General features: G+C 40.0%; 2 protein-coding genes across 3 annotated transcripts in view; one reads left to right on the top strand and one right to left on the bottom strand.

The window, feature by feature from the left end:
- Positions 1-26,471, bottom strand: part of LOC136864781 (nuclear cap-binding protein subunit 3) — a 271,629-nt gene that overhangs the window by 80,042 nt on the left and 165,116 nt on the right. For both annotated transcript variants that reach the window (XM_067142161.2, XM_067142162.2), the window contains one exon: positions 7,568-7,762. In XM_067142161.2, the coding sequence (XP_066998262.2) occupies positions 7,568-7,762 (195 nt within the window). The remainder of the gene's footprint in view (positions 1-7,567; positions 7,763-26,471) is intronic.
- LOC137498570 (uncharacterized) lies at positions 11,633-13,756 on the top strand. Its single transcript, XM_068226420.1, has 2 exons — positions 11,633-11,762; positions 13,122-13,756. Exons 1-2 carry the CDS (start codon positions 11,633-11,635, stop codon positions 13,754-13,756), a joined length of 765 nt encoding a protein of 254 aa, XP_068082521.1.

A 26,471-nucleotide genomic window follows, 5' to 3' on the forward strand; every position in this document is an offset into this window, starting at 1 on the left:
ATGGCTGAAGGAGAAGTGCAAGGATGTCGAAGGCTGTATGGTCCTGGGAAAGGTAGATGCTGCATACAGGAAAATCAAGGAAACCTTTGGAGAAAGGAAATCTAGGTGCATGAATATTAAGAGCTCAGATGGAAAGCCACTTCTAGGGAAAGAAGACAAAGCAGAAAGATGGCAGGAGCATATCCAACAGTTGTATCAAGGTAACGATGTAGATAATTTTGTTCTGGAACATGAAGGGGCTGTTGATGCTGATGAAATGGGAGACCCAATTTTGAGGTCAGAGTTTGACAGAGCTGTGAGTGACCTAAACAGGAACAAGGCACCTGGAATTGATGATATTCCCTCTGAATTACTGACTGCCTTAGGAGAAACCAGCATGGTAAGGTTATTTCATTTAGTGTGCAAGATGTATGAGACAGGAGAAGTCCCATCCGATTTTCGGCAGAATGTTGTTATACCTATTCCCAAGAAAGCCGGTGCTGACAAGTGTGAAAACTACCGCACTATTAGTTTAGTATCTCATGCCTGCAAAATTTTAACACGTATTATTTACAGAAGAATGGAAAAACAAGTTGAAGTTGAGTTGGGGAAGATCAATTTGGCTTCAGAAGAAATGTAGGAACACGTGAAGCAATCCTGACTTTACGTCTGATCTTAGAGGATCGAATCAAGAAGGACAAGCCCACGTGCATGGCATTCGTAGATCTAGAAAAGGCATTCGATAATGTTGATTGGACCAGGCTATTTATGATTCTGAAGATGATAGGGATCAGATACCGAGAACGAAGAATTATCTACAACCTGTATAAAAATCAGTCTGCAGTGATAAGAATCGAGGGCTTTGAAAAAGAAGCAGCAATCCAGAAAGGAGTGAGGCAAGGCTGCAGTTTGTCCCCTCTCCTTTTCAATGTTTACATAGAACAGGCATTAAAGGAAATCAAAGAGAAATTTGGAAATGGAATCACAGTCCAAGGAGAGGAAATCAAAACCTTGAGATTTGCGGATGATATTGTTATTTTATCTGAGACTGCAGAAGATCTCGAGAAGTTGCTGAATGGTATGGATGAAGTCTTAGGTAAGGAGTACAAGATGAAAATAAATAAGTCCAAAACAAAAGTAATGGAGTGCAGTCAAACGAAGGCAGGTGATGTAGGAAATATTAGATTAGGAAACGAAGTCTTAAAGGAAGTAGATGAATATTGTTACTTGGGTAGTAAAATAACCAACGATGGCAGAAGTAAGGAGGACATAAAATGCAGACTAGCACAAGCAAGGAAGAGCTTTCTTATGAAAAGAAATTTGCTCACTTCAAACATTGATATCGGAATTAGAAAGATGTTTTTGAAGACTTTTGTGTGGAGCGTGGCATTGTATGGAAGTGAAACATGGACGATAACTAGCTCAGAAAGAAAGAGAATAGAAGCTTTTGAAATGTGGTGTTACAGAAGAATGCTGAAGGTGAGATGGATAGATCGAATCACGAATGAAGAGATACTGAATCGAATTGGTGAGAGGAGATCGATTTGGCTAAATTTGAAGAGAAGAAGAGATAGAATGATAGGACACATCTTAAGACACCCAGGACTTGTTCAGTTGGTTTTTGAAGGAAGTGTATGTGGCAAGAACGGTAGGGGTAGACCAAGGTATGAATATGACAAACAGATTAGAGCAGATGTAGGATGCAATAGTTACGTAGAAATGAAAAGGTTAGAACAGGATAGGGTGGCATGGAGAGCTGCATCAAACCAGTCTATGGACTGATGACTCAAACAACAACTAATTTTCTTATCATTTCTTTGCTCATAGTATGTTCTCCATACAGTTCAATAATCTGCTGATGAATTTCAACAGCTTTTGCATTAAAAAATGTATCACAGAACGTACTTCACACTCGGCGGGACCATTGTTAGAGGCATTTTTAATACGCACAAACAAACGTAAATACAAGTGAACGCTCCCATAATGGCGTTTGTGACTAGCGTACTGATGTATGTAATGAGTGTGCATGATCTGAACGATGACTGAAGCTCTGCAGCGGCAATATTTGAAAATGGTACTTACTTAAAAAACATGCCTCGTATTATCTTGCACTGAGGTGTGCAATCCATAATAAACACCGCAATCTGCTGGAGTACTCCTCCTCTATGACAATGTGGAGCCCCATTCTGCTGTTCACACACACACACACACACCCACGCGCAGAATAGTGCAGTCTTTCGGCTGGTAGCAGTACGACCACCCTCCCTACAGATCCGACCTTGTGCCTAGTCCCCATAATCTCTTTCTGCATCACAAGAATTTTCACAATGACAACAAAGTAAAATTGATTCAGAAATGGTTTTCCTCACAGAGAGCAGTCTTCTACAATGAGGGTCTACAAAAAATGATTCCATACTATGATAAATGTTTGAATAAGCATGAAAATTATGGTGAAAAGTAGCTGAAGGTATGTAGAATGGATTAAAAAAGGAATCAACAAAAAATACGAATTAATTCTTAAGCAAATTGTATTAATTAAGAAATAGCCTTCATGTAAGTTACTTATTACACACATGTATAAAAAACAGAACACCCTGAGAGACTAGAGATAGAGAGTTCATATTCACAGGACATGTTCATTAGTATGTTCTGCAGAAATGATTAGCATTTCAGTCACCTAGGTTCAGCATGTGTCCTGTTACCTAGTAGGCACTGGTTCCCCCATAGACATTGATAACATGCTCCATGCGTGATGGCATTGACGCGTATAAGGTGCGAATGGCATACTGGGGTATAGCCATCCATGCTGCATTCACCTGGTTCCACAGTTCATCTTTGGTGGTTGGCATTGGGTCACAGCGCCGCACCCATCGTTTCACCATATCCCACACATTTTCGATTGGCGACAAGTCCGGTGATCGGGCGGGCCAGGGCAACAGTCTGACATCCTGCGACAACAAGAAGGCACGTGTTCGTGCAGTAAGGTTATGGCTACTGGTTGCAGGATGTCATCCATGTAGGTCAAACTGGTCACAGTGCCCTGGACACGCACCAACTGTGATTTATAGTTGTACCCAATAGCACCCCACACCATAAGGCCTTGAGTTGGTGCTGTATGTCTTGTGCGAATGCAGTCAATGTGACACCTCTCCTCCTGTCTGCGGCCATCATTTTCAAACAAACAGAACCTGGATTCGTCCGAAAAAACTATCTGCTGCCATTCCTGTCCCCAGTGACGTCGTTCCATACAGCATTTGCAGTCTAGTATGTTTATGCATATTAGTCAAAGGTAGGCGGAGAAGTGGACGGTGCACCGTTAAACCAGACCGTAATAAACGGCGACAGACTGTCACTTCTGATAGTGTACGATGTGTTCCACTGTTGCGCCAGCGCCGAGGACACTATCAGGAGTGACAGTCTGTTGCCATTTATTATGGTCTGGGTTACCGGTGTGCCGGATGAGGTGCCCATCTTCTTGGCAGGTGGTCTGGGTGGTGCGACCAGACCCATCTCATCGTGTTCTACGGCCTTCTGCGAAACATTCTGTACACACCTGCTGCACTGCCGACACACTTCGTTCCATATGAGCAGCAATTTCCCAGATGGATGCATCACATTCTCTCATGCCAATAAAGTGCCCTCTTTTAAACTCACTCATCTGATGGTATGTTTCTCACATACGTCTGCAAGGCATTCTGCATATCTGCTCAAGTCACAATGATCCATTACCTTAGGTTTATAGCAACAATAAGAGCCGCAGGCACATTTTACCAGTCTGTGGTGGTGCGCCAAGATATCGATGTGGACCTTGAACCCGATGACTGATATAGTTCAAATGCTAATCATTTCTTCAGAACATACTAGTGCACATGGCCTGTGAATATGAACTTCCTATCGCTAGTTTTTCAAGGTGTTGTGGTTTTTATTAACATGAGCGTATATTGCAAAAGGATCAGGTGTGACCAGCAGAACTAAATCTTCTGTTTTTTATCCCAGTGTGTAATTAGCCATTCAGCCAGTCCCTCCCAGCGATACTTTGCCATTTTCAGTTAATCCTAAGTCATATAGAGTACCAAGTGACATCTATAAAAATTTATTCTGCTTACACCAAAACAATGAAGGCATTTTTAATAACCAAATTACTGGTGATTCTTAACTGTCACACATTCAAGTGATTGTCCACAATTCCTCAACTAACATTAATATTCGCAGGAACAGGACATAAATATAGGTAAGAAAGAAGCTGAGTTATTGAGTTCAAGGTTGCAGCAGTGGTATTTGCCAGCTGAGTGCATATAAAACAGCAAAACATTTTAAAAATTATTTTTGAAGAACTGATAGACAATGTTTTTGATAAATACTAGTGGTCATGACTGGCTTAAGAACCTGCCATGATTCTATCAAAAAGCAATTGTTTATAGACTTCTGCAAATTAAGATTAAATGTAATTTTACTTCCATAACAAAAATAAATTTCCCTTAGTTCCTTCTCTTGCAGCTGTATTTTTAACCTTTGTCTGACTAGTGGTCGATATGTCAATGAATAGGGAATCAGCCAGAACTTGGGATTGAGTTATCAACCATAGCATTATTCCTTGAAACGGATGAGCAGTGATTTCTGGCTCATGATGAATGTTACTGACGAATGTTACAATGCATTGGCACAGAAGAATGTGGAGATTTTCCTTTTGCTAAAAAATGGACGACAATGGCAATGCACTGAAACCTCTCATTGTCAAGAGCTGCTCTACCCAACTGACAAGAGCGACTGTACAGTCAATAGTTATGCTTTTTTCTGCCAAAGATGGAAGTGGAATAAGAAACTATTTTTCCACCTGCTGAACATTACTATTTTGAATGCCTTAATTTTTTCACTCGTCCTGTGGGGACAAGCTGCCTCATGGAAAATTTTGTGAGCTACTTGTCAGAAATTTATTACATGCTGCTCAAAATACGAACCCAATCTACCATCCGCTCATAATAGCAGACCAAGTACAGGCACTGTTAGTCTCTTTTGTTTATTTGAACGGTGTATTTGTGCCTCATGAAGTATAACATGTTAAGTACAAAATTATTTATTGCTTCCTTGTACACCAAGCTGAGTAGCTCAGACGGTTAGATTTACAGGCATGTAAAAGGACTCCTGCAGGACAAAATTCCGGCACCTCAGCACCTCCGAAAACCATAAAAATTTAGTTAGTGGGATGTAAAACAAATAACGTTATTACCCCCTTGTACTTTCTTTGCCTCTGCAAATGGAAGTGACCAGCGTGATCTGTAAATGTGTCACTGCGACATATTATTTGTTTCCTGTCATTGACCTAGGGTGACCTTGGAACATATATATTGCCATATTAGGTTATAAACTTGCTCCGTACCTAATGGATGACTCAGGGAATATTTCATGTTATTTCAATTGCTTTCTTACAGTCATACTGTTATAAACTGTCACAGAATTTATACTCCCATCTAACCATTGCTATTTAAATCAGTTACTAACATTAGACTCTACGTTCTTTATGGAATAACCCAGTCTTTAATATAAGTTGTTAATTCAAACTTTCCAATTTCTATGGGAATTGTAGTAAATGGGTGTAGATTATGATGCTAGGGATAGAAATTCTGTCTGGATGAACACACAGAGTATGCTGATACTCTGTTAGGCAGTGAGCTGTACTAGCATGCATACTTAAGTGTGATAAAGTTTAAAGGGAACAAATACTGTAATGAACACAATTAATGGTTTTATTTCCTTCTATGTTGCAGGATAGATCATGGGAGAATGCTCATGAAAATGAGAGTAACTAGTCTAGACAAAAGAATGGTTGAATGGGCGGCTACATTTCTATAAAACAGACCTCAGAAAATTAGAATAGGTGAAGCATTACCTGATCCCGTTATGATTAAGTGGAGAGACCTGCAAGGCGGTATAACTGGACCTTTATATTTACTGATGTATAAAGAACTGGAAAAACATATAAGGCTTTTTTGCAGATGATGTTATAATGTACACAGTAAAAAATAAGTTACAGGATTATGAGCATCTACAAAAAGACCTCAACAATGTCGTGAGATGGACAGCAGACAATGGTATGACGGTATATGGGATGAAAAGTCAGGTTGCAAGTTTAACAAAGAGGAAAAGTCCTCTCATTTTTAATTACTGCATTGATGGAATCCAAGTACCTCACGCGAATCACTACGTATTTAGGTGTTATTATAGGGAAAGGTCTTCACCGGGGTAATCACACTAATGAGGTTGTATATAAAGGTTACAGCACTCTTCACATGGTTATGTGGGTATTTAGGGGTTGTATAAAAGAGAGGACATATAAATCTCTGTTAAAACTTAAGAGTATGGTTCCAATGTATGGGACCCACACCAGGATTACTTAATAGGAGAACTGAAAATGATGGAATGGTGATTTCCAACAAAAGATTTGTGTCACGTAAATGCTGCAATCTTGGGCTGGGAAGACTTAAAGTAAGAAGACGAGCTGCTCGACTAAGCTGTACGTTCCGAGCTGTCAGTGGACAGATGGCGTGGAACGACATTAATAAATGAATAAGCTTGAGTGGAGCTTTTAAAGGTAGGAAAGATCATAATATGAAAGCCCACCTGCCACCTGGGCGACAGCCCTAAATGCAGATCAATGACGATTGATTAATCGTCTAAAAGTAATTTCATGTGGCTATTACAGGCCTACAGCAGTCCTTGTAAGAATGACCTTCTGATGAGGGCGGGCGGCATCTGCCGTGTATGACTTGCAAATATATTGGAGACATCACAAATATCAAGCCCCTGAGTCAAGGGAATTAACTGTTTGTGATTAAAATCCCTCACCCCAGCCGGGAATAAAACCCGGGGTTCAGAGGAACGAAATCCAAGACGCTGACTACTTGGTCATAGAACTGGATGTGGTTCAAAGGTAACAGAGTTACTTGTAAGATTTGTAGGATTGCAGGGAAGATGTTCCTAATAATGTTGATAAGTTTGCCTGTGGGCAGTCACGAACATTATTTTATAAAGGAATGGAAATGAAGATTTCCATTCCAGGACAAAGGAATTTAATACCACATTCCACTAAGGATATAAATATGCGTCAAATTGTGTCATATGCTAAAAGATAGGAACATGAATAGGAACCCATAATAGGATAAACATGATGACAAGTCAGCATCAGAAGAAGGAGCAATAGAAAAGTATATCTGGCATTTGTTTGTTCCTTTCCATTACTTAGGAGTAAATTTAGCATGCAAGTTAACAATAATTCATTTTGACAGAGAATTTTTTAAAATCAGATTCATAGAAGAAAAGAACTCCTGAGAGTTTTCAAAATCAATGCATCGATTTCTATAGTATTCAGCCACATTTCCTCAAGAAATAAGGAAAACAAATTCCTCTGTTCCTAGTATACATTGTATCAGATTGCCTTCCTGATGTCAAGTGATCTAGTCAGTGAAAATTCCACTTCACAATTTATAGGTTTGAAACCTTGGTCATCAGGCTGGAACACTAGTCATTAAGACACATAACTATCACACATCCCATTATCTACAACTGCAGTCTAGTTCATATAAATTGTTACCTGTTCTTTGTTTTCCACGGTTTTTGTCAATATTACTCCAACTCCTAGCAAGATTTCCCCATGGATTCTTACTATCTTCAGTTTCATCAACACTTCCAAAATCTCTCTCATCTCCCAAATCGTCATCAAATATCTGACTCTGTCCATTTCTGTGGTAGCGTCTCTTACGGGATGATGTAATCAATCCTCTAATACCTGTAAATACACACATACACATATGAAATGGAGGTGATTAAAGGTTACTTAAAAAGAAATTTCAGCCGTTTTCTTTCAAAGTTTAAAGATTCATCCATATTATAACTTACTGTTATGAAAATGAGATAGCATACACAGGTTGCACAATAGAATACCCTTATGCTTCAATACATATGTTATGAGGAAACCATTGTGAATATTATCAACCCTGCATTTACTTTGTTAAAACTTGATAATTTATTGTACTTCAATGTGTACAGGTCCTAGTGATATCAACAACAACCACCTACGTTCTAAATTCTGTAATGGAACAGTTAGTTAACTGATAAGTGGACTTATTAGCAGAAGATTCTACAGACCAAGAGAAGATGTTCTATTTTTGCAATTTCATTCAAGGTTGTTGAAGATATCAAACATTAATGGACTTTAGTCGCAAATATAAATTCTCTAGAAAGAACAGCCTTCATAAAATACAATAAAGTGAGGACGATGAATAACAGGGAGCAGATCCCACACTGAGGCTGAATGTTCCTTATATCATCGGAAGTGTCACATAATATCTAGATTGGAAGCAAACTATTAACTGCTAATGGAAAATCTTGTCCAAGGGAGAATGAGAGAAATTTTACACCTGCTTCCAAATAAGAAAATCTATGTGAGAAATGATGTTGATGGTAGTATATGGTGATATGGAGATTATCCCATTTAGATCCTTTTCTCCTTTTGTCTTTGTACTGTGTACCTAATCTTTTATCACATATACTTATCTTTGCTCATGGTTCTTGCCTTTCCCTGTACTTATCTGACTTTCTTCTCATCCTACACTTCTCGCATCAAGACTGAAGATCTGTCACGATGGCCCCTCAACAAATGCTGATGCCTGCTTTCCTAATGAAGCTGGAAGCAGAAACAACCTCAATGGGGGCTGAGAAGTGATGGATGTAGAAAAACAGGGATTGGTGAGGTGACGGCAGTGTATGGAGATATGGAAATTGTCCTTGTCCTTCAGTGGTTTTATGTTTGTCCCTGTCTCCTCTTTCTGTTTCTCCCTCTTCAACAATGACCTCCCTTTATGTTCATCCTATTTTGAGTTTCATTCCTTGTTCCTCTCATCTATCTGTTTTTAAATATATGACTTGACTTTATACTTGTTTGTTCCTTCCAATACTTATACAAGAAAATATTTGCATTTCACAAGATAGTCACCATCAGAGTTCACAAACTGATCAAAGCAGACTAGCATCATAAGCAGCAAATGAAGAATGAATTATTGCACTGATCACAAAACTTCTCTCCATCTCAAACAACAGGAATGCCTTCATTGTGGTAAACCATTCAGGATTATTCATATAGCAAGGGGATTCAACTTAATTACTGCTTAAAATGCAAAACAGTAATTATTTAAAGATTAAAAAAAAATTATCTGTGTCTTTTATTTCTGTTTAAAAGTCTTAATCTTTTAATTTTATCTTGTACTGTAAACGTTAGCTGAAGGTGGTCCATACAAGGACTGAAACATGTCCTAATTTAAAATTATATTTACTATTTTTATAACTAAGTTAGTTGTACAGTATTGAACAGGTGGATGTTTATTTAAACAAAATTTCCTTGTGGAAATTCTTTGTTCTAAAAACAGTAGGGAGCAACAATTATGCAAAGAATATTTTAATACCAGTATTTGTGTTACTCAAAAAATTACAACTAAATTGTATTTGACACAAGTTTAAGGTATACATAATACTCGCGTATATGCATTAAAATACTTAAAATAGTCCAAATAAAAATTCACAATTTACTCGCAACAGTTTGGTGAACGTTTCTTTAACCTGAAAAAGAAAGAAGAAAAAGAAAATGAACTTATGAAGTTTGATTTGAGCATAAAAGTTAAGATATTAGTCCTTTGCAAAAAATTATTGCATTGTTGTGAAATGCGGACTTTCCAGTAAACAATTTACTGCAAATCTTCTGTGTCGCTAATGTGGTTTTAGTAATTGATGTGGTATCTGATGTGTTGTCCTCGCTGCTGCTCATACCAGTATCAGACCCTTCATCTCTCTGCCACACTGAGTCATCTTTGGATGCGTCTAGTTTGTTCAAAATTCCAATCCTTTTGAAGCTCTTGGAGACTAGTTCAGTTGGTATAAGGTCCCAAATCTTCATTATCCATGAGAATAACAAGTACAAGGAAGGACGAATAATATTTCCAGCAGGCATCAATTGTCGATGTTGCTCATCATCCACACGTAAAACCGAAGTGAGTGGTCTTTAAATGGTTTGTTAATACATATGTCCAGTGGTTGCAAAGTACATGTTAGGCCACCGGGAATGACTACGTGTCGTGTTTTAATTTCATTGAGGAGTTGCTTCACTCTGTCACGAGGTGACCTCAGAAACTAACTAAAACAAGCAGAGCCAGCTGCTTCAGTAGTGTAACGGGTCTTTTATTCCACACAGTTTTAACCAAATCCAGCATTAGGTCTATGAGCATCCAATACTTTGGTTTCACTCGTACATGAATTCCGCAGGGACAGGGAAACTGTATTTGTTTAGGCATCGTTTCCTCTTAAAAAATATAAGGTGGCAACTTTCTTCCGTCAGCTGTAATGGCAAGCATTGCCGTGCATCATAATTTTTCATTACTGATGGTTTTCATAAATATACTCCACGATCCTTTTAGCACAACAGTGCTGTTGTGAGGCGTATAGAAAAAGACTGGAACTTGATCAGCATTATCGATTTGAGAAAGTAGGTATAAAGTTTCCTGGTGCAAACAGGTGAAAAGCCGGGCTGAGTGGCTCAGACGGTTAAGGCACTGGCCTTCTAACACCAACTTGGCAAGTTCGATCCTGGCTCAGTCCGGTGGTATTTGAAGGTGCTCAAATACGACAGCCACGTGTCGGTAGATTTACTGGCATGTAAAAGAACTCCTGCGGGACTAAATTCCAGCACCTCGGCGTCTCCGAAGACCGTAAAAGTAGTTAGTGGGACGTAAAGCAAATAGCATTATTATTATTATTATTATTATTATTATTATTATTATTATTATTATATTATTATTAAACAGGTGAAAATTGGTGAAAATTTACAATCTTGTTCATGTAATCAGCAGGCAAACTTTGATATAGTGCTCTCCTTTGCATCGATAGATTGTGTCATCACATGACCCTCATAACCCACCCACGACTTGTCTTAGATAGAATTATGGGAACGTATTTGTGTACTACCTCCTGTGCCTTCATTTGTAACATTTCGTATGATACACTGCAGCCAATATTACGTGTTTCATTAATATACACTAACACTTCTGTGTCAATTTTTGGAAACTTCTTTGTTTTAAGACCTCTCAATGAGCGTCTTGAATAGTTTGTGTTTTTTAGCCTGTCTTAATTCTGCTAGTCAAGCACCAACTTTTCACTCACTGGTTACCAGACAATATTATGAAAGAAATAATGCATTCATTTTGATGTTTACCATTGATATGATCAAATATCAACCTTTTTCGTGAATTAGACTCTCAGTGGCTCATTTTGTCACTGTTTGCTGCCGCATTCTGATACCAGTGCATCCCTAGTTGCAATGCTTTGAAAGCCATACTAGAAAACAAGTGTGTGCAGTACCAGTATTCCCCGGTGATGCTGTTGACAGGCAACAACTGAGGCTGCGTGCACACCGGGCGCGCTTCGCATAGTGTGTCGCGTGTTGCTCAATGCTAAGCGTCACGCTAAGCATAACCAGTACTTGGTTTCTAGGCCAGGTGTTCATACCACGCGCGCTCCGCTGCGCAGTAAGCCTACCTTACAGCTAAGCGAAGCGCCAGACAACGCGCAGTGTTGGTTAATTGCTTAGCGTTACCTAGCTGGTTCTGAAGGTATGGAAGAAGAAATTATTCATGCAGTGTTTCAAAGAGAAGAAATATGGAACCCAAGACACAAAAACTATAAAAATGTAACTGTTTTGCAAAAGAAGTGGACTGAAGTATCTACAACAGTTGGCAAAGATGGTAAGTTTTATTGCATTACTACAGTAAATATAAAAATAAATATTACTTCTATTCTGACACTTTATACTGGGATTAACATTGTGACAGAATGGGTAACTTTGTGACAGAGTGCATAGAATGTCCCAGACTCTGTCATATCGTTTATAATTTTACCAACGGAAGGTGGTAACATGAGGAATTATATCGCTCTGCAGGCTAGTAGTGGGCTTGGAATTAAATATTTATATTTATGAACGATTAAATTTGTCACAAATTTACTCCACTTTGGTTACAGTAGTGACATGTATATGCTAAATGTAATTATTCTGCCAAGCTACAGATCCAGTGCCATTAAAGAAATCGCAGAAAGTATCTCGGATGTTTTTAGCCCTGTCCGAGAAACGACACTGTGTTGGTGTGTTAGTCCGTAATGAATTACCAAGCTGAGCAATTAGGTTCTCATCATCTTCCGCCTGGAAAGGTTCGTGGATTAAAATAAAGTTGTGAAGGACGCAAATAGCTTTCACAATATTACTTGCATTGGAAACATCAGTTTCTATTGCTTTCAGTAAAATCCGCCACTTACTGCACATAATACCAAAGGCACATTCTACACTTCTCCTTGCCCTTGAGAGTCGATAATTATAAATACGTTTCCGATTGTCTAAAATTCTTTTGGGATATGGTCTCATCAAGTACTGCAGAAGTGGGTATGCTTCATCACCAACAATGACAAAAGGAGCTATATCCTGTGTTTGTGGTAGTTCTCGTGCTGGTGGAACATTTAGTGTGTTATTTTCCAATAATTTGTATAAAGAGGTAGTTCTAAAATTTCCTCCATCACTTTGACGTCCAACTGCCCCAATATCAACAGCCAACAACTTGCAATCAGCATCAACAAGAGCTTGTAACAATATTGAAAAGTACTGTTTATAATTATAATATAAAGAGCCGGATTTGGCCGGACATTTAATTTCAATGTGTTTGCCGTCCAGCGCTCCTAGACAATTGGGAAAATTCCATTTCTCCCAATACTTTTCTGCCACTTGTCGCCACATTTCAGTTGTAGGGGCTGGGAGGTATGTCGCTCGTAGAACATTCCATATTACTATGCAAGTCTGTTTAATAATTTGAGAAACTGTCGACACGCCCAATCGAAAGTGAAGCGCCAAAGAATGAAATGACTCTCCAGTTGCAAGATATCTGAAAGAAATAGCAAATAGGTTCATTTAATTATAAATAATTGTGTAAAATCTTTGTAATAAATAAGAAAGTTAGTTAAATCTGTAAGTCACTTCTTTCATAAATACTGTATATTTTGATAAGCCAGTACAAACTACTTATTTTCTCATTCAGGTCTATTTTTTATTTATATTTCAGTTAAAACCGTGAAAGCCAAATGGAAATATCTGAGGGATTACTTCCAACGTGAGTGTAAGAAACTGAATCATCCGAGATCTGGAGCAGGAGCCGATGATGCACCTAAGGGGTCATCGTGGCAATATTTTGACGCGATGCTATTCATTAAAGATGTTTCGACTTCTGACAAGGTCGAATCAAGTCTACAAGAAGGATCTGAACCTGACAGAAGCCAGGAAGGAATATTCGAAGACTCTACTGAACATGAAATAATACAGTCACCGTTACCACAAAGTGAAGAGTCCACACCACGAAGCAACTCTTCATGTTCGTCTTCGCGTGTTAAAAAACAAAAGAAAACACAAGAGGAAGAAATACTGGCTGTTGAAAAAAGAAAATTGGATTTTTTATTTAAAGAATCGGAACAGGAAGAAGATGCTGATTTGCTATTTCTTAAGAGTTTGTTGCCGGACATCAGAACACTGCCTCTGTGGCGAAAACGTCGTTTGAGACTTAAGATACATGAACTTGTTGTCAATGAGATTGAAGATAACGAAGGACAGAATACTTCAGTTGAAATGAGTTTTATAGTACCACCTGAAGCATCTAATCAACCCATATGTTCATTATTTACTCATCAAGATTCTTTGCCTTAAAGTTTACTTTTTCTGTGCTACTTTGCTATCTGCTTAAGTAAAGTGTTAAGTACTGTGGATTATTCCTGTATCTCTCGTATCTCCTTCAATAATAACTATAATAATATAATTTGTTTTAACATCTACGCTGTGAATCCACTTTTCATTATTATTATTATTATTATTATTATTATTATTTTACGTACCTCACTGTTAAAACTAGCCGCTGTTCGGGCGATATCTTCTGTCTGTAGTTAGTACCAGGTCCACCAAGATGATTTTCCAACTTCTCCAAGAGCATGTCAAAGGTATTTTTTGTCATTCTTAAGTAGTCATAAAATTTATCGGGGTGAAGTCTTGCATCCCTGTACAAATGGTAGAATTCTCCGAAAGTATTTCGTACTTCATTAAATTCATGAACCCACTTACGATTCTTCTTTCTAATTTTCAATTTTAAGTAACTGTAACTGTTTTCCATCAATAACATTTTTTTAGCGAACTTAGATAACGGCATATTTTAGTATGTAACCACCAAAACGCCTCGCGCCAAACTAAGCTGACTGCACGGCGTAGAGTTTTCGGTGTGAACAGCAAGCACGCCATGCGCTATGCATACCGCTTCACGCTACACGCTACACACTATGCGAAGCGCGCCCGGTGTGCACGCGGCCTTACAGCCTTATGCAATTCAAATGAGAACTTATGTCACTGATGAATAAGTTGTACATTGTCCCACAAACACATCAAACTACCGATAAGCCATGCGTCATACGTATACAGGTATTATTTATTTATTTGGTATAATATTTTAATGCACTGCAAATTGTAGTATTAAGGCATCTAAATTATTTAAGGTATGTGTGAATTTATATATGAACGTGCTGTATACACAATGCTATGATAACAGTAATTGGGCTGCCCAATCTACTGTAAAGTCATAGTTTAAATTTTGAAATACACAAAGTTCGTGTGAATTTGTATTTTTTTTTTTTTGCTATTTGCTTTACGTCACACCGACACAGATTGGTCTTATAGTGACGATGGGATAGGAAAGGCCTAGGAAGTGGAAGGAAGCGGCCGTGGCCTTAATTAAGGTACAGCCTCGGCATTTGCCTGGTGTGAAAATGGGAAACCACGGAAAACCATCTTCAGGACTGCCGACAGTGGGGCTCGAACCCACTATCTCCCGATTACTGGATACTGGCCGCACTTAAGCGACTGCAGAATTTGTATATGTTAGTGTTGTAATGTTAAGCTAGTAGTAAGCTCAACCTATAGTATTGTAAGCTGTAGTGTTAAGCACTGGAAATACTCAAGTTGTACGTGAACTTGTATATGATGCTGGATTTAGAATGTTAAACTAGTAGTATTTCTTGTAATATTTTCTTTCCATGGAATTTACTGTTGTACTCTTGTTGTAGTTGGTTTTTAGTTTTTGTTGTTAATGTCATTGGGTAATTATGTTTTAACTTTATTATCACACTACTGTAAGTGATCGTTGCCATTGGTATATTTTCCAATTGCGATGTGAAAATGAAAACCTACAACCTGTTTTCCAGTCATTGACCGGGTCAGGTATGTAACGAATGAAACATATATAGGCTGTTATTACAATGGGGTCGCCACTCCCAAGGTGATTTTTATTAATGAGTGATAAATGCGATGAAATGATAATGGAGAGTGTTGCTGGAATTAAACATGACAGGGAAAACCGGAGTACTCGGAGAAAAACCTGTCCCACCTCCGCTTTGTCCAGCACAAATCTCACATGGTGTCACCGGGATTTGAACAACGGTATCCAGCGGTGAGAGGCCGACGCGCTGCCGTCTGAGCCACGGAGGCTCTCCAATTGCGATGTATTTGTTAATAATAATAATTTATATATTTATGCTTTGTACGATATCTCACAAACATGACTGTGTTGCTAAACTGCCCATATATGTATTTAAATTGCACACTCACATGCAATTTACATTGCAGTTGTGTTTACCTTCAAAGCAGCTTGATGAACAAAATTTGAACATGCGACGGTTATGCAATGAAATTTTAAAACACAAATTTTGTCTTGAAAATAAACGATGTGATGATTACACAGTGGCAATGATTGTACAGTGAAATACAGTATAATTATTGCAGAGACTACACATCAGAAATTACCACATGTTATGATAATACCAAAACAAATGGTCCGTTATTGGACATTATAAATTTACCTGCTAACTCATTCCTGGTTGCCAGTTAGCAGGAAAATTTATAATGTCCAATAATGGACTATTTATATTGGTATTATAAATTTATTCATTTGGGACAAATATTTCTGTTTCCTGAAGGGAATCAACATCTATATTATGTTGTGATAAATTAGAAAACTGTACTGGACATAAAACTTCCATGAAGGAAGTCTGTGTTCATGAAATAGGATGATTGGACACAGCAGCTGTACATGACAGGACATACACAGTTTAAAATAACGAGTTGGGGCTATGCTTTCTTGCTAGCTTCTTTCATGGTGGACATTCTTCATGAGCATTTAATAACAGAAACAAAGTAGTAGTAGCAGCAGCAGGAGTAGTAGTAGTAGTAGTAATAAATACATACATACATACATACATACATACATAATCATATAATTATAGACCGTTATGCCTTTCAGCGATCAGTCTGCAGGCCTCTGTGAAGTTACTAAAAGTTGCCATCATCCTCTATTTGCAACTAGTGATGTGGCCTCATTTAGTTCTATACCTCTTATCTTTAAATCGTTAAAAACTGAGCCTAACCATCGTCGTCTTGGTCTCCCTCTACTTCTCTTACCCTCCACGACCGAATACATTATTCTCCTAGGTAACCTATCCCCCTCCATTCACCTCACATGACCCCACTACTGAAGCCAGTTTATGCGTACAGCTTCATCAAACGAGTTCATTCCTAACTTAGACGTTATATCCTCATTCCAAGTACCCTCCTGCCATTGTTCCCACCTGTTTATACCAGCAATCATTCTTGTCACTTTCATGCCTGTTACTTCTAACTTCTGTATAAGATATCCTAAGTCCACCCAGCTTTCGCTCCCGTAAAGCAAAGTTGGTCTGAAAACAGACCGATGTAAAGATAGTTTTGTCCAACAGCTGACTTCCTTCTTACAGAACACCGCTGATCACAACTGCGAGCTCAATGCATTACCTTTACTACATCTTGATTAAATCTCACTATATTACCATCCTGGGAGAACGAACAACCTAAACACTTAAAATTATCTACCTGTTCCAGCTTTGTATCACCTATCTGACATTCAATTCTGTTGAATTTCTTACCTACTGACATCAATTTAGTCTTTGAAAGGCTAATTTTCATACCATACTCATTGCACCTATTTTCAAGTTCCAAGACATTAGACTGCAAGCTTTTGGCACAAATTTCCATTAAGACCAAGTCGTCAGCATAGGCCAGACTGCTTACTACATTTCCACCTAACTGAATCCCTCCCTGCCACTTTATACCTTTCAGCAGATGATCCATGTAAACTACGAACAACAAAGATGAAAGATTACAACCTTGTCTAGCCCCTGTAAGTACCCTGAACAAAGAACTCATTCTACAATCATTGCAGCCCAATTGTCAACATAAATGCCTTCGATTGATTTTAATAATCTACCCTTAATTCCATAGTCCCCCAGTATGGCAAACATATTTTCCCTTGGTACCCTGTCATATGCTTTCTCTAGAAATATGAAACATAAACACAACTGTCTATTCCTCTCGTAACATATTTCAATTACCAGGCGCATACTCAAAATCTGATCCTGACAGCCTCTCTGTGGTCTGAAACCACACTGGATTTCATCCAACTTCCTCTCAACCACTGATCACACCCTCCCTTCCAAGATGCCAGTGAATACCTTGCCTGGTATACGAAGTAATGAGATACCTCGATAGTTGTTGCAATCCTTCCTGTTCCCTTGCTTATAGATAGGTGCAATTACTGCTTTTGTCCAATCTGAAGGTACCTTACTAATGCTCCATGCTAATCTTCCTAATCTACGAAGCCATTTCATCCCTGCCTTCCCACTATACTTCACCATTTCAGGTCTAATTTCAGCTATTCCTGCTGCTTTATGACAATAGAGTTTAATTACCATCCTTTCCACTTCCTCAAGCATAATTTCACCAACATCATTTTCTTCCTCCCCATGAGCTTGGTTGTTTGCAACGCCACCAGGAAGATTTCCTTTTACGTTGAGAAGATTTTCGAAACATTCCCTCCACCTGTCCAGCGATTCCCTGGGATCTATTATGAGTTCACCTAAATTACCCAAAAGACGGTTAATTTCCTTTTTCCATCCCTTCGTAAGATTCTTTATTACTGTTCAGAAAGGATTCCCTGCTGCTTGATCTAGCCTTTCCAGGTTATTACCAAAATCTTACCACTTCTTCTTTTAGGATTCAACAACTATTCGTTCGCTCTGTTTCTTTCATCTACGCACAATTCCCTGTCTGCATCAGGCCTTGTTTGGAACCATTTCTGGTAAGCCTTCTTTTTACGTTTACAAGCTGCTCTCACTTCATAATTCCACCAAGATGTTCCTGCTTATTGTTCACTGCTCAAAACTTCTCATTAATCATATCCATGTACTTCTGTCTAATTTTCTCATCCTGGAGATTTTCTACTCTTATTCGTTTGCAGACAGATTTCACTTTTTCTATCCTAGTTCACTACAGATCAGATAGTGGCCTGTACCATCGAACCCCCCCCCCCCCAAAGCCGTACATGCCTAACAGACTTCCTGAATGCAAAGTCGGTTAAGATATAGTCTATTATGGATCTGGTACCCCTAGCCTAGCCTCCCATGTGTAGCGGTGAATAGCCTTATGCTGGAAGAATGTATTTGTAACTGCTGAACCCATACTAGCACAGAAATTCAGCAAACACTTCCCATTCCCATTATTAGTTTCCATATCCTCCCCACTTTTACCAATCACCCTATTGCCCTTCAGTTTTATTTCCAACTCTCGCACTGAAATCGCCCATTAGCACCATCCTATCCTTGCTGTTGACCCTGACTACGATGTCACCCAATGCTTCATTAAACTTGTCAACTTCATCCTCATCTGCACCCTCACATGGTGAATACACAAGACAATTCTCATCCTAATTCCAACAACTGCCAAATCTAAACATATCATTCATTTATTTATGTGCCTAACAGAAACAATGTTGCGTGCAATAGTATTCCTAATAAACAGTCCTACCGCATACTCTGCCCTTCCCTATTAAACACCCATGAAGTACACTTTATAATCTCCTGTCTCTTCCTCGTTTTCTCCCCTTACCCGAATATCACTTACTCCTAGTACATTCAGATGCATCCTCTTTGCTGAACCAGCCAGCTCTACTTTCTTTCTTCCACAAGCCCCATTAATGTTGATGGCTCCCCACTGAATACCATTTTGTTTGCCAAGTTCTTTCCGAGGAGTCCCTCGCCTGTGAGAAGAGAGTGGGACTACGTTACTCCCATAGGTCCGAGGCTTGCTTAAAATGTTCTGAGCTTGGTAAATTCATGAAGGAGGATGCTACCCTACTTACACATAGTCCAAGTGAGGATCTCTCCTCTAACAGGTTATGGACCACTGATGGATTGTACGAGTATAGTCCTAGCCGCCTGAGCACAAGGAGGGCCATGATTCAGAATATGTCTGAGATGCTGGGGCTGTACCTTAATTAAAGCCACGTCCGCTTCCTTCCCATTCCTAGGCCTTTCCTGTCCCATCGTCGCCATAAGACCTATCTGTGTCGGTGCGACATAAAGCAAAAAAAAAAATCTGCTGCATTCTGGTGGATGCACGTATCATTATACAACATTTCCTTCCATAGAACAATAGTATAAATCACCATCTTTTCACCGATAAGCATGTTGACATCACCTGGTGAGGATTCCCATAATTCTTTCAATGCCTAAAAACCTCTTATGACTCATAATTATTTGAACTGCTGTCACTTTGAAATATGATATTGCGTGGCGCAGAAGCATAGCACGGTGCAGTTTTAATGAAAGAGAAGTAATTAAGTTTTAATAAATCAGACAATAACAGCACTAAACCATACTGAATTGACCAAAGTGACAGTGGACGCATAACATCAAGAATGAGAGAGCTTGGTGCACGCAACCAAGTAATGGATGACAAAATATGCCAAAGTACATGTCCACTTTCTCATGAACTAATTGTCCCAATGGCCTGGGAGTTGTGCTAAATGAATCTTTGAAATACTGTTCCCGGCTCTTCTGCTCAAAGTTTCTGAGGCAACGATTATCTTAGTTTTAAATGCATTGTGAATCAACCCATGCAAATACAAGAACATAACTTTCATTCTGTATAAAATGTGGAAGTTCTCTTCTCCATTAGCAGACTATAAGGTAAATACAGGATGGGCAAACTAAAATCATCATCATCATTTTACAGTTCCAGTTTCCTGGGTACTGTTGGCGAGCCTCTTCCATTCTGTCTTGTTGAGAAACCTTCTGTTGTTAACGACGTCCTCCAGTGTCCTTACCCGATCTGCAATGTCCATCTTTATGATGTCCATCCAGTGGGTTCATGGTATTCCCACTATCCGTTTCCACATGTCGCTCCACCTATGTCTGGACACGCTGATCCGATCTAACAATGATGTAACAATCCCAGCTTCCAACCACATCATTCCTCAACTTGTCCAGTTTGGTTTTTTGAATTGTGGACCTAAGGAACTTCATCTCGGATGCCTGCAACCTTGACGAGTCTTTCTTAGTGAGGGTGCAGGTTTCAAAACCATAAGATTGGTATGACGTACTGATTGAACATCACCAGCTTTGATTTTGTTGGTGCTTTGGGATCCCAGAGGAGTGTTCGTACTTGCTGGTAAAAGTGAGAGCTCTTCTACACTCCATTTGCCACCTCCTATGTGGCTAGTATATCTCGAGATATTACACTACCGAGGTACATAAAGCTTTCCACACTTTCTAGTGGACGGTTTCCTAGCATGATGTTCGTTGGTCGTCCCTCTCTGTTTATTGCCATCACTACTGTTTTGAGTTCGCTTATCTTGAGATCGAACTCCTGGAACTTAACCTTCCATTCATTGAGTCTCGACTGTACTTGTTCCTCAGTTTCTCCCCAGATCATAACATCATCAACAAAGGCCACTGCATTTAGTTCACCAGAGGTTTTCTTGATGTTCTTCATTATGTCATCCATCATGGTGATAAACAATAATGGGGATAGTGCACTGTCTTGCTAGACTCCACTTTCAGTCTCGAACCAGGATGAATGTCCGTCATCCAATCACACACAGCTGGTACAGTTCTCATACAGCATTTGAACTTACTTCACAAGTCCCTCTGGCACATTCCTTTTTCTCAGGCATTCCCATATCTTCTCTCTTGCAACGCTGTCATATGCCTTCTCAATGTCAAAACCATTTTGCCTTTTTCCCAATATTTTTCCATTAACATACGGATACTGAAGATTAGGTCTGTCGTGGACCTGTTAGGCCTGAAGCCATACTGTTCCTCTTCAAGCTGTGGCTCTAAGATGACTTGCAATCTGCTCTCTAAGATCTTCTCAAGAATCTTCAGCCCATGAGAAAGGAGTGTTATTCCCTGGTAGTTGCAGCATTTTCAGCGATTTCCTTTCTTAAACAGAGGGATTCCATTATCACTGGACACTCTCCTTTCCTGCTGTCCTTTGGAAAGCAATTCCCTTTCCTACATTAGCACTGAAGTCACCCACAATCACTTAAACATAGTTCATGCTTCAGTCACTCAGAGAAGAGGTGCTTTTCCATCTCCTCAGCTTCCTCTCTTGGTGCATAAATACACATAAAGGATATACTAAAGAAACAGGTTTTTTTCTTATTATTAGTATATACATCCCTTTTTAACAGGTTTAAAGTTCAATATAGATTCCTTATGGTTATTTACAATACGGAAGCCAGTGCAATCTTGTGCTTCATCCCCACAGCTGAACTGTGTATAAACTCCAGTAGTTAGAATTCTCCTTCCTTTCCATTTTAGTTCTTGGACTGCTGCTACAGTCACTTTATATTACTTCAATTCTTCCTTCAAATCCCCCAGAAGACCAACCTCATGTCCACATCAGGGTAATATAATGGGAAGTGTGGTTACAAGCTAGAAAAAAGCAGGAATTGTAAGCGTCACTATTAATTTATTATGAGTACACCAAATGAACCTGTAAAACTAGCAGAGATGCAGGGAACATGTATCTTACAACAGAAGATGCACACACAGACAAGGAACAGGTATTGTGTAGGCTCAGAACTGCCTGCTGCATGTCAAGCCTCGCAACAGCTTATTTAGCAAGGGCACAGTCGGAGATCTGAAAGCGAACAGTGCTTGAAGGTTAGGAGGTTTGAATCCCATGCAACTTTTTCTTTCTTACAGCCAGTTGCCTGAGATGTGGCAAGGTTGCATACCTAATAGTTTCCACAGACTGATTTGTTTATTTGGCCCTGTAAAGGGGCCACTGGTATAGTGGCATATGGTACGGAGCTGGGTTGGAATACGCTAGGAGAGATGTGGCAGGATTTCAGTTACCTACATTCTTTAACGCAGCACCTGCTTGAACTGACGACCTCCGTAGTCGATAAAGAGCTTTGTGGGATGTTGCAAGGACCATCTGGCAAATTGTGACATCTCTGGCATAATGGATCGGCGTGCCTTGGTGATGAGCTGTCTAAGGTGACCAGGTCTGGCCAGTTCCTGTGCATATACCAGTTGTTTTGCATGGACCCACAGAAAAACTTAAGGGGCATAAGATCGGCAGATCTGGTGGGCCAGGGGACATGTCTTCCTCCTCCTATCCTTTTATCAGGAAACATCGCACGGTGATGGATCCGGACAACCACTGCCGCATGCGGTGCAGCTCCATGATATTCAAACCACATCCTGTAACGGTCAAGAAGTGGCACATGTTCCAAGAATAGTGGTAACATCTTGAAGAAACTGCAGATAGCGTTCTCCCGTCAGAGGTCCCTCAAAGAAATGGGGACCGATGAGGGGTTCATGCAGATGCCACACTATATGTTCACACCCCAATGTACCTGAAAACTGCCCGTTGTACCCATTGGGGATTATTCTTACTCCAGTAATGCATATTATGCTGTTACAGGTGAACAATGTAGTGGAAGTGGAAAATGTTTGTTGAAGACTTTATTTGTAAAGTATGGTAAAATGTTTTATTTGTAATGACCTAACCTGTACAGTGTAGCCTAATATTTCATAACATGTGGTATTTGTAAATAGTTGATTTCAGTTCTGTACTTACTGGAAGTATCTAGAAAATTGTTACATGAATTTTTGAACAGGGTGTGTTGCCTTTTGTTGGTTGTGTGTTCTAGAAGGCATTTTCTAACTATTCTGGAAATGGAAGACTCGCGAACGTGCGTATTCGAGAAACTTATTTAAAGTTTGCGACTGAAAGTAGGAGTTGTGATTGGTGAACCTAGATGGCAATAGGCGGACTCATGCATTCTGACTGGCTACTCCAAGGCCAGGGTTTACCTTTATAAGAGCGCGAGGCACCTTTCGTAATTAATTCTGTCGGTCTTGTCTTGGCCTGGTCTGCCTTAGTCTGTCTTGGTCTGTCTGAAGTTTTACGTCGTGTGCAAGCCTCGCTACGGGATGGCCCACCTTCGGGTAAGCACTCTTGATTTCCATTCCGGCTAAAATTTCCGTAATGTTCGGTTGCTATTTCGTATAGGAGTCTGCCCTAGCCTAACCTAGATTCGCCAAATTAATTATTTATGACGCCTTAGCTTTTCAGCTAGGGTGGCCGGTTTGTTTTCGAGGCATTCCCATTTCTTGTTTCACTAAATATGTAGATTGTAGTTTAATATATTTACCTTGCGGTTTGCCTCTGGTAGTTCTGTGTCACTTGATGTACGCTAGAGTTTTGGAGAGTACGTTTACTTCACTGTAAATTGCATTGTACACCTGGAGTTGTAACTAAATGTATAGTTGGTTTGAAATTTTGAACTTGTAGGAAGGTATTATCAAAGAACCTCTAAGTTATGTATATCACAGAGCATATAGTTCGTAAGTTGCAAGTTGGCGGATTTTGTTCGGAATGTATTTGTAAAATCCATTTGTAAATAATATTTTTCAAATTTAAGGATCGCCGGGCTGAGTGGCTCAGACGGTTAAGGCGCTGGCCTTCTGACCCCAACTTGGCAGGTTCGATCCTGGCTCAGTCCGGTGGTATTTGAAGGTGCTCAAATACGTCAGCCTCGTGTCGGTAGATTTACTGGCACGTAAAAGAACTCCTGCGGGACTGAATTCCGGCACCTCGGCGTCTCCAAAAACCGTAAGAGAGTAGTTAGTGGGACGTAAAACAAATAACATTATTATTATTAAATTTAAGGATCACGGTTGTTTATTTCGGAATCTGCAATCTAAGCCATGTCCATGCCCTCGGTAGGTCCTAGGTCCTTCCACCTTCCTGGTTTATCCTCCACTAGTTGGCCCTACTGATATTTACGTATGTTGTTGTCAGCAGAGATCCGCGTAATTTCAGGTAATGTTTCTCTGAGTGTGTAATGTTTGGTACTGTGTTCAGTGTTTGTTTATTGCAAGCGCTGTAGTAATTAGTGTAACCGCTGTAATAAAGCTAACAATGGTTTCATTGTTGTGGAGCGACACATTGTACATACATAAGATGGTCGATAAAAAGGCAGGATCAGTGTCCACATGCTGTAGAGTCCATTGACAGAACGCCACCCAGACTTTAAAATTATGACCATGGAGTTCCTGGTGTAAGTGGGTATGCAATATCTGCGTAACAGACCTGGCTGATGTTCGACAATGGCTCGTGCCAGTGTGAGGGCTATGCCAGATAGCGTCCAAGACAGCCTCTTCACTGTGAGCAGACATCATGGGATGATCTCAAACAGGCCATGTCCTTCCCAGGGATGCAGTTGCCTGCAAACATCTTCCCATACTCTGAAAGCCATGCCTGTAGGATGTCCCATATCTGGATAGCGTTCTTGATACAGGCATTGTGCCTGGTATGCATTCTGTACAGCTCCTCCACATTTTTGTTGCTGGAATATATTTTTTTTTGCTAGGGGCTTTACGTCGCGCCGACACAGACAGGTCTTATGGCGACGATGGGATAGGAAAGGCCTAGGAATTGGAAGGAAGCGGCCGTGGCCTTAATTAAGGTACAGCCCCAGCATTTGCCTGGTGAGAAAATGGGAAACCACGGAAAACCATTTTCAGGGCTGCCGATAGTGGGATTCGAACCTACTATCTCCCGGATGCAAGCTCACAGCCGCGCGCCTCTACGCGCACGGCCAACTCACCCGGTTGTTGCTGGAATACATCACGATGCAGTGAATAAGCTTTGTGTTGTGTTTTGTCTTGAAAGAGGGGAGTTTGGGGAGCTACATACCTACCTGTCGTAGCATGTTATCGTTTCAATGGGGCACACTTTGCCCTACCTTTGGTCTACGAAGCTTGGAACATGTACTGTATGACACAGCTAACTGGTTGCATGTGTCCCAGCCACAGATCATCACCTCCTTATCCTTGTCCAGCCGAGCTCCATACCCTATGCCCCACGATACATGCGGTCCTTTACAAGGCCAAATGAACAAATCAGTCTGTGGAAGCTATCAAGTATGCAACTTTACCAGATCCCAAGCAATTGGTAACCCCCCCCCCACACACACACTCTCTCTCTCTCTCTCTCTCTCTTTTGTGGGATTTGAACCTTTGATCACTGTCCGCTATCAGAACTCCCACTGTGCTCTTGCAATGTGAGCTATTTTGACGGGTGCCGTGTAGCACACAGTTCCCAGCTTATACAATACCTACTCCTGGTCTGTGTGTGCACCTCTTGTTGTAAGGTACATGTTCTTTGTATCTGTGCTCATTTCGTGAGATCATTCGAGGAACCCATAATGAATTAATGGTGCTAATGTTTCCTGCTGTCTTCTAGCCTGTAACCACACATCTCACAGTATTACCCTGTTTTAGGGAAAGAGACTGATGCATTTCAGAATTGTAATAAAAACAGTGGGATGCATAAAACTAGATTGCAAGGGGCTGGTTGACCACCCAGTATACTGTCTCATCAAAGTACATTTGTCAAAATACTTATTGTCACTACTGTAGTTTTGTGAAGTGCCTCCAAAGGTGCAGGCTCAGTCTGCCAAGGTGGTAGCCATGCATGCTAAATTGTGAGTTTTGCCACTCGCCTGTGGTGTCGAGAGTTCTAGTCTCAATAGGGTAAAATAATTTTATGTTTATTTTTATTCCTATATTGACATATATGGCGAGTGATATAACTTCCTGTGTTTTATCATACCATTATTGACAGTTACTCGTAGTGGGCTTATTTGTGGCTCTGAAAGGGGCCATTGGTTGGTCTCTAAGTATGGGACTGTTGTGCATGTTCTCTTCCAGGCGTGTGGTCACGGAATTGATTAGGGCAGAAGCATACATATCGTAGTCACCTGCCACCTCATCCCAGGCTGCACTGACAATATCCCAGACAGCATCATTCTTACTTAGCACGGGATCAGGCCAGGTCTCCACCATTACTCTCTTCATCTTCGTCCACATGTTCTTGATGGGATTCATGTCTGCCCCACAAAGAGACCAGTTGAATGTGTACATATTGCCCAGCAGTGAGACACTGCTCAATTCTGTACAACATTCCTATCCCACGAGAGGTCATTCAAACC

The sequence above is a fragment of the Anabrus simplex genome, chromosome 2 (assembly GCF_040414725.1).
Source record: "Anabrus simplex isolate iqAnaSimp1 chromosome 2, ASM4041472v1, whole genome shotgun sequence".
NCBI lineage: Eukaryota > Metazoa > Arthropoda > Insecta > Orthoptera > Tettigoniidae > Anabrus > Anabrus simplex.